Consider the following 14,563-nt stretch of genomic DNA (forward strand, 5'->3'; position numbering starts at 1 on the left):
CACATTCACGTCTTCCCGTATCTGGATGACTGGCTGATGGGAGTCGCGTCCTACAACCAATGTGTACACCACACTGCCACTACAATCCAGCTACTTCACCAACTAAGCTTCACGGTGAACCACCAAAAGTCCCAGCTAACACCATCTCACATAAAGCAATACCTCGGTGCCACCATAGACACCTCAAAAGCCATAGCCTACCCCAATCCGACCAGGATTGCAAGCATTCAGGCTTCGCGTCAAAAATTAATAATTCAATACTCCCTCCCAGCAAGAGTGTTTATGCAACTGATAGGGATGATGGCCTCTTGCATTTTCATAGTGCCTCATGCAAGACTCCAGATGCGTCCACTCCAAGAGTGCTTTGCGCGCCAATGGAACCAGGCCCAGGGGCAACTGACAGATCTGGTGTTGGTAGACGGTCGCACCCATCGCTCTCTGCAGTGGTGGAACACCACAAATCTTTTCAGAGGTCGACTGTTCCTGGAGCCGGTTCCACAAATAATCCTGACAACAGACGCATTGCTCTCCGGCTGGGGAGCTCATCTACTACACCTCACAGTGCAGGGCACATGGACGCCACAACAAAAGTTACTCCACATCAATCATCTGGAGTTACTGGCAATCTTTCTAGCCCTAAAATCCTTTCACACACAAATTTTAGGCAAGGCAGTCCTTATCCGCACAGACAACATGACCGCCATGTACTACATCCAAAAACAAGGCGGCACACACTCTCCACAGCTCTCTCAACTAGCACAGAGCATATGGAGATGGGCAATTCCACACAAAATCTTTCTCCTAGCCCAGCATGTCCCAGGAGTCCAAAACATCATGGCAGATCTGCTCAGCAGACAGACGCAACAGATCCACGAGTGGGAACTTCACCCGCAGGTTCTTCACCCGTTCTTTCAGATGTGGGGGCATCCACCGATAGACCTATTCGCCACCCACGAAAACAAAAAATGCAAAAGCTTCGCTGCCAGATACCCACACCCATTGTCCAAAGGCAATGCGATATGGATGAACTGGTCAGGCAAATTTGCATACGCCTTTCCACCTCTCCCACTAATTCCATTAGTGGTGCGAAAGCTACAACAGCACTCCCTCACACTCATTCTAGTAGCTCCAACATGAGCCAGACAACAGTGGTACACCACGCTGCTGGAATTCTCAGTAGTGCCACACCAAAAATTACACCTCTCACCATGCCTCCTAACCCAGAACCATGGAGAGATCAGACACCCGGACCCAGCTCAGCTCAACCTTGCGATCTGGCTCCTGAGATCCTAGAATTCGGATACCTTAACCTTCCCCCCGACTGTATGAACGTTATCAGAGAGGCTAGACGCCCTACCACTAGAGCCTGCTACGCTGCCAAGTGGAAAAGATTTGTTGTTTATTGCCATAACAACACAATCAACCCTCTAGACGCATCCATACAGCACATCATATGCTACTTACTACATCTACAAAGATGTAACCTAGCATATACATCCATTCGGCTACACCTCGCAGCAATTGCCGCTTACCAACAAAACAGACAGCACCTATCACTTTTCAGAGTGCCTTCCATTAAAGCCTTCATGGAACGCCTAAAACGAATAATTCCCCCCAGAGTGCCACCCTCACCTGTGTGGAACTTAAATATAGTGCTCACAAGGCTAATGGGACCGCCTTTTGAACCTTTGCATAAATGCGAACTGCAATTCCTCACATGGAAAATAGCTTTCCTTGTAGCCATCACCTCCCTTAGAAGGGTCAGTGAAATACAAGCACTTACTATACAAGAACCTTTTCTCCAAATGCACCCGAACAAGGTTGTCCTGCGTACCAACCCAAAATTCCTACCCAAAGTCATCTCACCCTTTCATCTAAACCAATCGGTAGAATTACCGGGTTTTTTCTCGCAACCTCAAACTGTTGCAGAAAGGGCTCTACACACACTGGATGTTAAAAGGGCCTTGCTTTACTATATCCAGAGAACACAACCTTTCAGAAAGCAAAGCAACTGTTTGTCTCTTTCGCTCCACCTCATAAAGGCAACCCCATCTCTAAATCAGGGATAGCTAGGTGGATTGTAAAATGCATACAGATTTGCTACCACTAAGCAAAACGCACGCTATCTGTTGCCCCTAAAGCCCACTCTACAAGAAAGATAGGGGCTTCTATGGCTTTTCTAGAGAACATCCCATTAGATGATATCTGCAAGGCAGCTACATGGTCAACACCGCACACTTTCACTAAACATTACTGTGTAGAATGTGCAAACCAAGCAACAAGCTAGTGTGGGCCAGGCTGTACTAAAAACACTATTTCAAACCACTGCAACAGATACCGGTGGTCGCCGCTAAGGTTGGGAACTGCTATATAGTCTTTGCAAAAGTGTGTAATCTGCAGCTCATATGCCTCGAACGGGATATGCTACTTACCAGTATGCCTCTGTTCTTGGCATGTAGAGCTGCAGATCTACACACGCCCACCCGCCTCCCCGGCTACCTGTATCTGTTCTAGTCTATCTTATTTAGATACAACACACATGGGTTTCTTCACTGTTATTACTACGCTCCATCTTTCCCTGTTGGCGAAAAACAATCTGAGGATGGAGCCGAAGCCCATGCGCAATACGAACCAAGGGAGGAGTTACCGACCTCGTGACTTCCAAAGACTTTCCAAGAGGAAAAACAAACTGCAAACATCCGGGCCCAACACCAGATGGCGATCTATGCAAAAGTGTGTAGATCTGCAGCTCTAAATGCCAAGAACAGATGCATACTGGTAAGTAGCATATTCCTCTCTGTATAATTCTATAATTTATGGATTAGTTTCAATTCAGTAATGTTGACATATCAGTCCTTGTGGGTATTCTATACACAACATTCTACTTTCTTATTTCTAGTACTTTTGTTTATCTTCAATTCAACCTTGCTCATCCACTGACACTAAATTCTTGGCTATTGCCATATGCACATCAGATATGTATGCCAATCCTACGCAATGGGCGTGCTTTCAAACAGATCTTATCCTGCAGCTACCTATATGTTTTGGTACAGTTTCAGAACTCTGGTTTGGGCTGACCAGTAACTAATCCTGGTCATCGATGCATCCAGATAATTCTTCCACTCCATTCATACAAATCAAACTAATGAAAAAGATTGCAACACTAACAGCCATTTAACTGAAACATGCATTTCAATTTAAAGGTCATGCTGTCACTCAGATTTAAATCCAAAAGTTAGTCCTTGTGGTATTCTCAAGCTCACAGTACACATAGCAGCAAGGAAATTAGTAGTCTTCCTGGTCAATGGAACAAGACATACTTTGCACCGTATAGAAAAGATGCAACCTAACATTTACTCTGCCGAAGCTCAATTCTTTGCAAGCAACCTCTTTACCACCCTTCGTCTACCCACAACCTTATCACCTTTGCCAAAAAACCTCTGAAATCCTTCTATGTCACAGAAGATATCCTTGCCATCACAAAGATATGCAACATCCTTGCTTTTCCTTTCACCCGAAATTCATGGCAAATTTTTATCAGCAGATAATTTATCCTCTACACTCCATCAATCATAAACACCTCCATCTGTCTCCTGTATCTGAACCCCAACCTGCACATCCATGCATTCAATTTGCCTCCCTGACTTGGACCACTGCCCTACTCACCTAAACTGACCACTCCATGGATCTCTGCGAACATAGGGCAATGAAACGACCCCTGTGACGTTAACAACTCAGGAAAGAGTCCCACATAACTATCTTAGACAAGATCCTCTGAAATCTATGACCCAATACCGTATACTTCTTAAATATTTCTTGGCAATTGCATTTAGCTCCATCCACTTGACAGTACCAAAATCGTGTTCTTAAATGTATCTGATAAAATTATCTTTATATGGTAGATGATCCCTCTGACCACTACTTTTGAAACCATCATCTACTACATTCTGCTACAGACTACAAAATGTATGTGGTTTGCTGGCAAATTGCTATATTTCGGCTGTTTCTTTCTGTAGCACATTGCCCAGATCCTCATACTTGGCCTTCACAAACTGGGGCACTGCCCCAGGGCTCCCTAGGGGTCCATCCTCTCGTACTTTCTCTTAATTTATTTGTGTTCTACTTCAGCAACCTAGCCGGAACCAGTGCTCTTTAATTGGCACCATTTACCCAGGGTACCCAACATATTTTCTAGATTTAAGTGTCTGAAGATTTGCTGAAGCTTTATCACAAATTCAGAGCCTGTTGATTCTGTGTAAATAATCCTTAGGCTATTTTCTTGGTAATGGGCCCCAAAGCCAAACAATCTTTTGCTGAGTCCATCCTGCCTAGGCACTTTAAATTCATCCATTCATATGCTGTTCAAATACTGATGCATCATCCATAAAACTTTGTTTGAAAAAGACAACTTTGCAGCTAAACAGTAGACTTGTTTTCCTGTACAAAACATTTAAATATTACTAGTGACCCCCCTAAGAAAACTAACCCACAATAGAGGTAATCTTTTCAAATTCTTTTTTCCAGACTTTGGAACACTTGACCACCTCAGAAACACTACCAGTCTACTGTTGATTAAACACTAATTACAAACATCCTGACCATGGTTTACAAAAGCTAATGATGCTCCATGTTACCGTTTTGTATAATGGCATCAATTAACTCCTTCCATCTCCTCCTTGACCATAACCCCACTTGCATGTCTCCTAATCCCACATTACCTCGCCAAGTGTTGTATCTGTGCATCTGTGCCCCGTGGAACCAAACCTTCCCTAATGTTTAAGCCTCGTACAGTATGGAGACACTATGCAAGTGGTGAGGTCCTTTAAAACAAATAATGCAAACATCAGTGGTCCTTGAACCTATGATGAACATCAACCCTGGCAACCACTTGCTCTTTTACCTAATATATTGTGGGTGCTTAAATATCTGTCACATGTTTGGTACTGGAAAAAAAAAACTCTGGATCAAAGCGTTGTTTGTGATTGATGGAAATTAGGCATTTGAATTTCTGTAAGGTGCGCCAGGTTCCTGACTATGACAGACTGGACAATGACTTTTTCTACAGTGAGAGAAGCAGCAGGCATCCAAAAATGATTCAGTGGCGGTCCCTGGATTCCAAGAATTATTTAGTGAGGGGTTCCTGGATTCCAGTAATGATTAAGAGTGGGTCCACAGTAGTCAAAAAGTTAAAAACCAATGCCCTGATTCTCTCCTATATGTCTCATTGCACATACCAATCTATCTATTCTGTATGCTGCTTTGGTTGTAATTGTATCACTTTAGTGCTTTTTAAAAAATTGTGAGATGACGGGTTATATGAACCTCATAAATAAATATGTCTATAAAACTTAAAAATACAAAGGCCCCAAAAACATCTACAATGAAATAAGCTTCAGATATCCTTTACAAAAAATATCTTTTTGTTATGAATTAACTGTTGTATGTGTGCCAGCATCCTGGGAAATCCAACAACCTCAGACATTTCTGAACACAACACACTTGCAGGACTCCATGTTGGTGTGGTGTGTGAATGTATGTCACCACATTTTCTTTCCAAGAATACATTGAAAGTGTCAAACATTGGTTCACGAACATAAATGTACTCCAATATCTGTGATGTAAAGTTCTGCAATCTGCAGAGGACAGCAAAAGTACTACCACCCACTGTTCCTGCCCTTCGTCCCATACAAACAGTAGGCTTGACATCAGTAACAGGAAAGGCCCAAAAATCCAACTAAGGAAAGGGATTCAAACTTAATTTTCATAAGGCATTTTCTTTGGAGGTGGGTAGCTGCAGTATATGAGATCAGGGCGACACTACAACCAGAGAAATATACGACTCCCCGATAGTTTTGAAAACTAAAGACCTGGCATGTTCAGGGTGGTGTGATGGTCCCTCTTCAAGTGTAAGATACGTACAGTGTACACTTCCTTGTAGTGCAGAGGATATAGCAAGATGGCTGTGAGAAAAGGCCTTGAGTGCTTCGACTTAAGCTAACTCCTTCAACAACATTCTCCCTCATGACAGAGAAGCACTGATCACCCATCTCAACACTTGGACATTTTCTCACAGAAGGCTTAAGGTTGCTTCCTGGATGTTGATCATAAAACTGTGGAAATCTATTCTCCTTCAGAATCAAGTCTAACCTGCCCTTTTGTAGACAAAACGGAGATCTTCAAGAAGGGAGAGCATATGTGGTGGATGAGTAGGGAATCGGAGTGAACAACTGGGGTACCACAGTCAAGTGCCTCTCAGTGGTGACGATGTACATGTGAGCCCTTCCCTCCATGGTGCAAAGCTCCAGAGTTGATCTCCTTCACAACCACAATCTATGAAAAATGCTTTAGCGATAACAAGTAAACACCACAAAGTTCCCTTAGAGAAATCATCATATAACCAAGTTCATCACCCCTCCGTTAGAGACTCCTTCTGCTACTAGCACCAATGAAAAAGACAGAGCCACAAAGGCACCAGTCTGTTTTGTCAGGTACTGAGATTTCATTGTTGTGGAGGTGGTGTCCTGTAGGTTATCTTTCCTTTCCCTTGTGGCTACTGTCAGTATTACAGTAAGATATTTAAGCATATTATTCACCTCTGTTCCTTGACTCTACTGTATTGAGATGGAGGATAAAGAAGAAGTATTCAGAAATATCTGCTCTCTACTTTCTCACAGGTATCCTGGACACAACTGGCAGGAGCTTTGCCCCGGAGCTGCGGAAGCCGAAGGGTGAATATCAGGTGGGTTTACCATACTGATAAAGGACAGTAATTCCCTATTGATTGTATATTAAACCTGTCTGTTAACAAAGATGTAAGATGTAATGTGTACAATTTATATATTTATATACAAAAAAGTGAACTTGATTTAATCAAGTACAAAAATATCATCATCTAATGCATAGACCATACTCAAAGAGAGCGTTCAGATGAGAGAGACTGCACAGAAAATTCAAGAAAAGCACAGAGAAAGAATACATAGCGCACAAACGAATCGTGCACAAATAATGTGTACATTGAATGCCTATTCCCATAGAGGGAATGGACATGTTCAGCGAGAGCGCAGAAAGATTAACGATGCACAGAGAGCTAGAGACTGCATATAGGGTACTATATTGCACCCACAGAATTGTCACTGTAGAGTAGATGCAGTGAAATAAAGCGGACACGATTAGGAGTTCAATTTTGTCAGGATTCTACCAGATTTATTTTAGGACATGTCCCAACCTAGCCCTTCGCAAGCACCAGCATAAATTATGCAGGCCCTTAAAATTGACATAGCACTTGGGTTCTAGAGTCCAAGAGGGAGGCTTCCAAGCCCAACACCTTTCATTCATAAACGGATCTGGGCAATGATAGCCTGATCAAAAACCTATGCCATCTCTGATCCTGAAATCTTTGCATCAGACCCTGCCAAACAATTTAAAAAGCTTAAAAAGATTTTAATGGAATCTTCTTGATTAATTTAGGATCAACCTATTTATGTAAAAGATCATTGATTGCTTGTCAAGAAATATATATTGAAAAGGAATACCCTAAATATTTTACCGCACATTGACTCAATTGTTTAACTTTTTTGAGGTGTTGGTAGATGTGAGAGCTATATCACAGGCAACATAAATAGGAATCACTCAATTACCCCAAATAAACATTTGGAGTATCTTGAAACTTTACCACTGGGTGAATTATTTTGTATACACAGTAAGTCTCACAGACTAAGCAAATCATTAGAGCTCACTACTAACCCATATATATTTAGAGATCACCTTTTGCATGTCATAACTTGCATTGCATCTGATGAACACAGAAGCAAAATAGACTATGCTAAATTAGCCTTGAACAAGCAGGATTATAACTGAAAACCACATTTTGACTGTGACCTTATATGTTGTCGGAATTGAAGATTTGTTGAGATCATTTCAGGAGTTTGAATTTTAAAACTCACAAGATCTGTTTTCCTATGTTTGGTCTACCATCATGTTATGATCACTTTTGGATATTGGATATGAACTTATACAATAGATTTTGATCTGGGACATTATACGAATAAAAGTAAATTGGATATATTGTTACAATATTAATGTAATATCACAACTCTATATGAATCCTTAAGTCTAGTACACTTTTGTTCTCATAATGAAAATTATTCTACAGTTGTGATATATCACTTTTAAGTGGGATGTTCCTCATAATTATTCAGTTTATTTGCTTGCAAAGGGTATTCCAGTAATAGAGCTTAATGTCTGGGAAATCTCAGAGGCAGTTTTTAAACCTCCAGAGCTTCCCTAGGCTTCTGCGAGCCACAGACAAACAAATCAATGTATAGGTTTAAACAACTGAAAAAAATCAGCTGAGGGGATAGAGGTCCTGTGTGGGCATGTGTGTGCTCATGTCTGAGTGTTTGTATGTTTCTGTGGTGGAGTTTTTATGACACAGAAAAATAGTCCCTTTACTCTTCTAATTGGAGGTATATTTTTAATAGTACTTTAATATAGCTTCATTGTATATTTGATTGATCAGACTCATAGTTGTACTAACGTTACCCCCTAAGTACTCAATTAACAGATAATATTTGGCGAATTCCACAATAACCCTCTCATACAAAGAACATCGTTTTTCACATTTAGCCTATTTCTGGTAATTTCCCATGTTCTGGAGCATTCTCATCAATGGCACTTGTCACCAGTTCCTCTTGGTTTAGGCTTCACCTTTTCCTCCCCATGAAAACATTTATCTAGGAAAAAGAATTCTTAACATTTGGCACTGGAGACCACCTTTTGCAAGAATGTTCAAACTACAAGCTGCAAATTTGTGCCACTATTGCCACTTTCTCAATGGTGTAGTTGAAGGTGGCTATTTTCGGACACTGGCTCTGAAATATATGCATTAAACTAGGTACAGAAACATATTGGTATCTTTCTAAACTGTGGAGAAAGTTCTTTAAGAGATGCTTTATTCACTTCAAATGTGTTTGTTGAGGGAATATCGTGACACTTCTCATGGGTTTCTGCATCATTTCTGTGCTTCAGTGAGCAGTTCCAAAAGTGTTCCATGCTTCTTCTAAGGCAGAAGCTAGACTTCCATGCCATTTAAATTGTGCACTTGGAAGATGTCCAAGTTTTTGAATTCTGACTTTTTTATGATCTCAACTACTGCAGACATGTTTTTCTGTAGTTAACTAATTGTACAGTAGACTGTTTTTTTCCACATTTTTGCTATGTGTCCTGTAGTCCTCACATTTCCTGCCAGTGGCATCTACTTTCAGGATAAGTTCAATAACCATCTGGTCTGTCAACGCTACGATAACCCTTTGGGGTCAATGTGCGCTTGGCAAATAGACACTATGGTATGGACAGTTCATTGTTTGCTACCTCCAGCATCAAGGACCACTAGCTGAGGGAGACGGTTGGGATCACATTATTTCTAAGGCAATTCAATTTGCAACATGAGAAGTATTTTTTTAGCATCTGCCTACCTAAATAGTGTGCCTCATTGTGAAACCAAGTCATCTGTCTTCAGAGTCAGTTCTGAGAATTTTAAAGCTGTTTGTACAACCATGTAGCAAGTGGCATTGCCTTTGATAGATCGTCACATAAGTGTTTTATGTAACAATCAGAATAGTGGAAATGTCTATACTCCTCAATTTCCTTCCAGATGTATCTAGCACATCCTAGAGCAATGCTATAATTGACATTGCCTTGCAGGTTTCTGCAATATCCTGATTATCCTTGATAGTACGGTAGACCCACCCATTTCCTGCATCACAACATGTGATAAGCACTGTCACCACGGAATCCTCGTGAATTTCGGACATTTTATTGTTTTATCGACTGACACAGAAACCTTTATGCCACAGTGGGGTAATGCTGTAATATGCTCAGTATATGTTGGAATACATCAGGGGCAGTTTTATGGAAAGTGCCCCGGGGCGCAATGGCCATGTGCCCTCGCTTTGTGTGCCCCCGGGTCACTTTGGTATTACAGAAATGGCTGCAGACGCTTGTGCAGCCCTTTCTGTAATACATATAGCTCTGGTGCACATATAGCGCCAGTGCTATCACCAGAGGATGTTCACTCGGTCTCATGCAAATGAGGGAATACCTCTGCGCCATATTATCATTAGGCGCAGAGGCAAAGAAGCTCTCAGGAGGTTCACCACATACAAGCTGGTCCACTGTCAATACTCGCCCCGATAGCATCCCTCTGGAAGGGGTTTAGAGGGGTCCTATGGAACCCACAGACATCCCTTTTGCCGTTGCAGGTGTCTGCTGTACTGCACCCGCCTGGAAGGGGATATCTAATAGCCCTTCAAAGTGCAGGCCGGTTGCCACCTGCAAAGTTTCAATGCTCTCCGTATTTCACTTGAATGCGTTGCCCCAAGGACAGAACATCTTCACGGCTGTCCTGGGGGCAGCGCATTCAATATAATACTGCATAGTCTCCTTGTTTGCGCAAGGTGCACCTTTTGAAAGGTGCGCGTGGCGCAAAAAAGTTGCGCCGTATTCTGTAAAATGACCCCCATGTAAATGTTTTAGATACATTTGGATAGAAATTTGCAGTGCTTTGTCTCACATTTGCGAAAGAGATCTCAATGGGAACAGCTGCCTGTTTCAGACTGGCGCCATACTGCACTAAAGCACAGGCAGGTTCATGAGCATATGACCAAAATCTTTATAATTGTGGCATGTGGCACAATTCACTATCGGACATAAGTGCTCTTTCATCTTCTGGTTGATCTTGGGTGAAAGATGTTCTGCAGTTGGACTTACTGTCGTTCCAGTTATCACTTGTACAGTCACTCTGCAAAATTTGCAGATTAGTAACCACCTTCTCCTGTGAAATATTTGTGATCCCTTGAATAATCCTTGGCACTCTTAGCTCTGCAGGGCATTCTTTAACTGCATATAGAAACTTCAAAAATATCTTTCTTAGAAATTGGTTGAGTTCTACGACTAATAGAACAGTACTAATATTTACATTATCAATGTCAAGCCAAGCATTTGTTTATATTGGAAAGCATAGAGTGTTAATGAATTTGTATTAATATAATAAGTCTAAGAGTAATGGACTTTGGATAATGCTATATTTTGGAACGTGTGAACCACATTTACTAAGTTGTCCTGCATTAGAAGGGCTGTGATAACTAATCATTATGAAATAGTATCGCAACGGTAGAATTGAAAAACCATTACAAATGTAAATATCTTAATGATATAAACAGGCATATCACTAAGGGTGCCCATGGAAATCTTTACACTGTCAATTGTTATTTTTTAGGCACATACACTTCAACAAAAGTCTTGCATACATATATTGCTTGAAAAATTAGGAACTAAACCTGTAAAATTCTCCAGTTTTGTTGTGGTCTCTTAAGGTTTTGGACGGGTCTGAACTCTGTAAGTGCCCCAACAATCAATGTGGACATTTAGATGGCAGACTCAGATGGGTTTGTGATGCAAAACCAATAAATTCTTTCTATATCTAAAAACAAATCACAAAAACACAGATTTCAAAGTTTTTCCAACTTCATGCAGTTGTTTTGCATAACTGATCGTCTGGACTTGCACATCTGTATACTGAGCAAAAACACTGATGGTGACTCACACAATACATGCCCTCGGCCTTCCTCCTTTCTTTGGACAAACATTAATTTCTTTTGAAAGTAGAAATTCTCCTGCAGAAAAAAAACTGTTTTCTAATTTGGTTTGTTGAGCTCAGGCTGTAGGCTATTGTTCCTATGCAGGGAATGGGCCTGCTCCTGTTGCAAGAAGATAGGAACATATACTGCCACAACAATCAATTCGAAATATAAGGTGCACAAACCTAAACCTAGGCAAGGACAAATTATAATATGGGGTGATGTACAGAGAAATGTACACTTGTTCAATTTTTGATATTATGCATGAAGACCCATATGCAGTGACACAATATATTTTCTGTTATGAGCAGTGTGCACTGGTGTTCCACAGCTCTTCTGTTTTTGGGTGCAGAAGAGGAGTAGTTTCTTTTTTTTTGCATTGTAGTGCTTAGTCAGCAGGTACAAGAATTCAAAGGAAAAAATAATTTATGTTGTATGTATGATGTGAATGGTTCAAAGGAAATACCACTGAATTAATACGAATGCTTGCCATGAGACAGTTTGAAATCTCTGACATTTCTTTATCAAGGAAGAGGAAGAGGTAAGAGTTTGCATTTTGGACTTGAAGCATTTCATGGTAAATTAAAACTCGTAGTACTAAAATGTGAAGTACCAAATCAGGACTAGATATACAAGGCATGTCAGGATACGCTCTGGATATTAGACAGGGTGTTCGAGGGATCAGGCGAGGGAAAGGATAGGGAAGAGACATCAGAGGAATTAGAACCTGTAACGAAAAAGGAAACAGATATAACAATTATGCAAATAACTTCTACACTCATTCGGTCTCGCTAAAGAAGTCGGATGTACCTGGGAAGGAACAAGGCTGTCTACCGTCCTACGGAGTATACCCAACGTCCGTCGATGAGAACCATATCTGCAACGAGACACGAAAAGTAATAGCGGTACTTCCCATAAGCCAATTAATCATGCGAAACTGGTACACATACATATACGTACCCCCAGGCACTATCTCCGCTGGAGCAAACAATGGTACTAACTAAGGGAAGTAAGCCCCTCTGCAGAGGCCCTCTTCCAGGATGCAGGAGTGAATTACGAATGTCATAGAGCAGAGAAGACAAACAGCTTTCTTTCTCCAGCCCCGGAATTCACTGTTCGAGAGACCAATGTATTTGCGGGTTGGCTTGTTCTAGTCACAATGATAATGCACACATCCTTGGAGTGTCTAGGATATAGGATACTGTTTGAAAAATGAACACCAGCAGACACGGAAGTACGCGGTTCCTTCACCGCTGTACTCCGCTATGCTTTCCCGGGGTTTTACGGAATGCCAACACAATACACAACCAGGGAAGTACGCGGTTCCTTCACCGCTGAATCTCGCTATTGTACCTCTGCAGTCCCCCAAACAGAGACAGGGCACTCACGGTAGTACGCGGTTCCAAATCACCGCTGTATTCCGCTGTGCAATGGAAAGAAAATACACGAAGAAACAAGGAAACAGGGTCTCTAGCCTCCTTACACGGGAATACGCGGCAGCCGCTCGCCGTATCCCGCTATGACGAACTCCAAAAGAACCCAGAATCCCCGTGAATGGCGGTGGCCAATTCACGAGGCTACTCACAGATCAGGACGCGTCGTCTCCGAGCCCAGAGACCGGATCCAATCTCCGCAAGGGCAGGTCAAGGCTTCCGTTACCAGCCCGCAACTCCACTACCAGCGAGGACGGGCGAAACGTCAGAATTACGCGCTCTGGCCCACGCATACCCAGTGCCTTTATTCCCTCCCCTTAGAGCATCATGGGAGTTGTAGTTTTTTCTCAGGGATTCCGCAATGTAGGCGCCGCTGCACCTGATCCCTGACAGTAGGTCCACCTCTTCTAGCGCCTTCTGGGCCCAGGCTTCCCTTACGCCGGAGCATGTACATTACGGCAGGGTTCCCAGGAATCATCTTCCGCCGAGTAGCCCTTCCACGACACCAGGTACCACAGCACACCCCGTTTCCACCTGGAGTCCTTAATACCCGTGATTTCGTACTCCAATCCCCCATCACGCAACACAGGCGGGGGCGCCCTCCTACGTGCTCTCGCAGCAGGCTTCAGCAGATGGCAGTGAAACACTGGGTGGATGCGCAAAGAACTGGGCAGCTTCAATTTGTAGGCCACTGGATTGATCTGCCGCACAATGGCATAAGGACCGAGAATCTGATTTTCTTAGTGGATAACCATACCTAGTCCCCCACCTGGTACTGAGGCCCCTCGCTCCGATGTCTGTCTTCCCATTTCTTGTAGGTTATTTTTGCCTGCACCAGAAGTGCTGTAACTTTGCGCTGTACTGCGTGTAGTTTCCTCACCTGAGACGCTACGGAAGGCTGACTAGCCACCACCTCAGGAATTGTAACTGGCAGGATGCGGGCATCATACCCGAAATTAGCATGGAAAGGAGAATCTCCTATAGAGCAGTGCCAGGCATTGTTATATGCTAGTTCCGCCATCCACAGCAGGTCAACCCAGGAGTCCTTTGCTTCCTTCGCATAACACCTGAGATATTTCTTTAGTGTTTGGTTCAGCCGTTCCGTCTGGCTGTCGGTCTTTGGGTGGAAACTCGTGGATACGGCAGATTCTATGTGCAACTCCTAGCACCACATTTTCCAGAACCTGGCGATGAATTGGGTCCCCTATCGGATACAATCACGTCGGGTAGTCCGTGCACTCTGATGACGTTACTTAGTAGCAACTGCGCTGTCTGTCCTGCTGTGGGTAGGTTTACACAAGGAACGAAATGCCCCATCTTAGTGAGTCCATCCACAACAACCATTATGGCGGAATTCCCTTTCTCCATCGGTAATCCCGTGACAAAGTCGAGGCTGATGCTTTGCCAGGGTCGCCTTGGGGTTGGCAAAGGTATGAGCTTCCCCTTCCTGCGGGTGTTCTCTGTCCTTGCTCTGGTACATCTGACCACCCAGGA

At 42.8% G+C, this 14,563-nt stretch overlaps 1 protein-coding gene across 2 annotated transcripts in view; it reads left to right on the plus strand.

The window, feature by feature from the left end:
• Window positions 1-14,563, plus strand: part of VIPAS39 (VPS33B interacting protein, apical-basolateral polarity regulator, spe-39 homolog) — a 360,975-nt gene that overhangs the window by 73,900 nt on the left and 272,512 nt on the right. For both annotated transcript variants that reach the window (XM_085626643.1, XM_085626644.1), the window contains exon 6: window positions 6,675-6,739. In XM_085626643.1, coding sequence (XP_085482769.1) covers window positions 6,675-6,739 — 65 coding nt within the window. The remainder of the gene's footprint in view (window positions 1-6,674; window positions 6,740-14,563) is intronic.

This window comes from Triturus cristatus, chromosome 9 (assembly GCF_964204655.1).
Source record: "Triturus cristatus chromosome 9, aTriCri1.1, whole genome shotgun sequence".
In the NCBI taxonomy this organism is placed as follows: domain Eukaryota; kingdom Metazoa; phylum Chordata; class Amphibia; order Caudata; family Salamandridae; genus Triturus; species Triturus cristatus.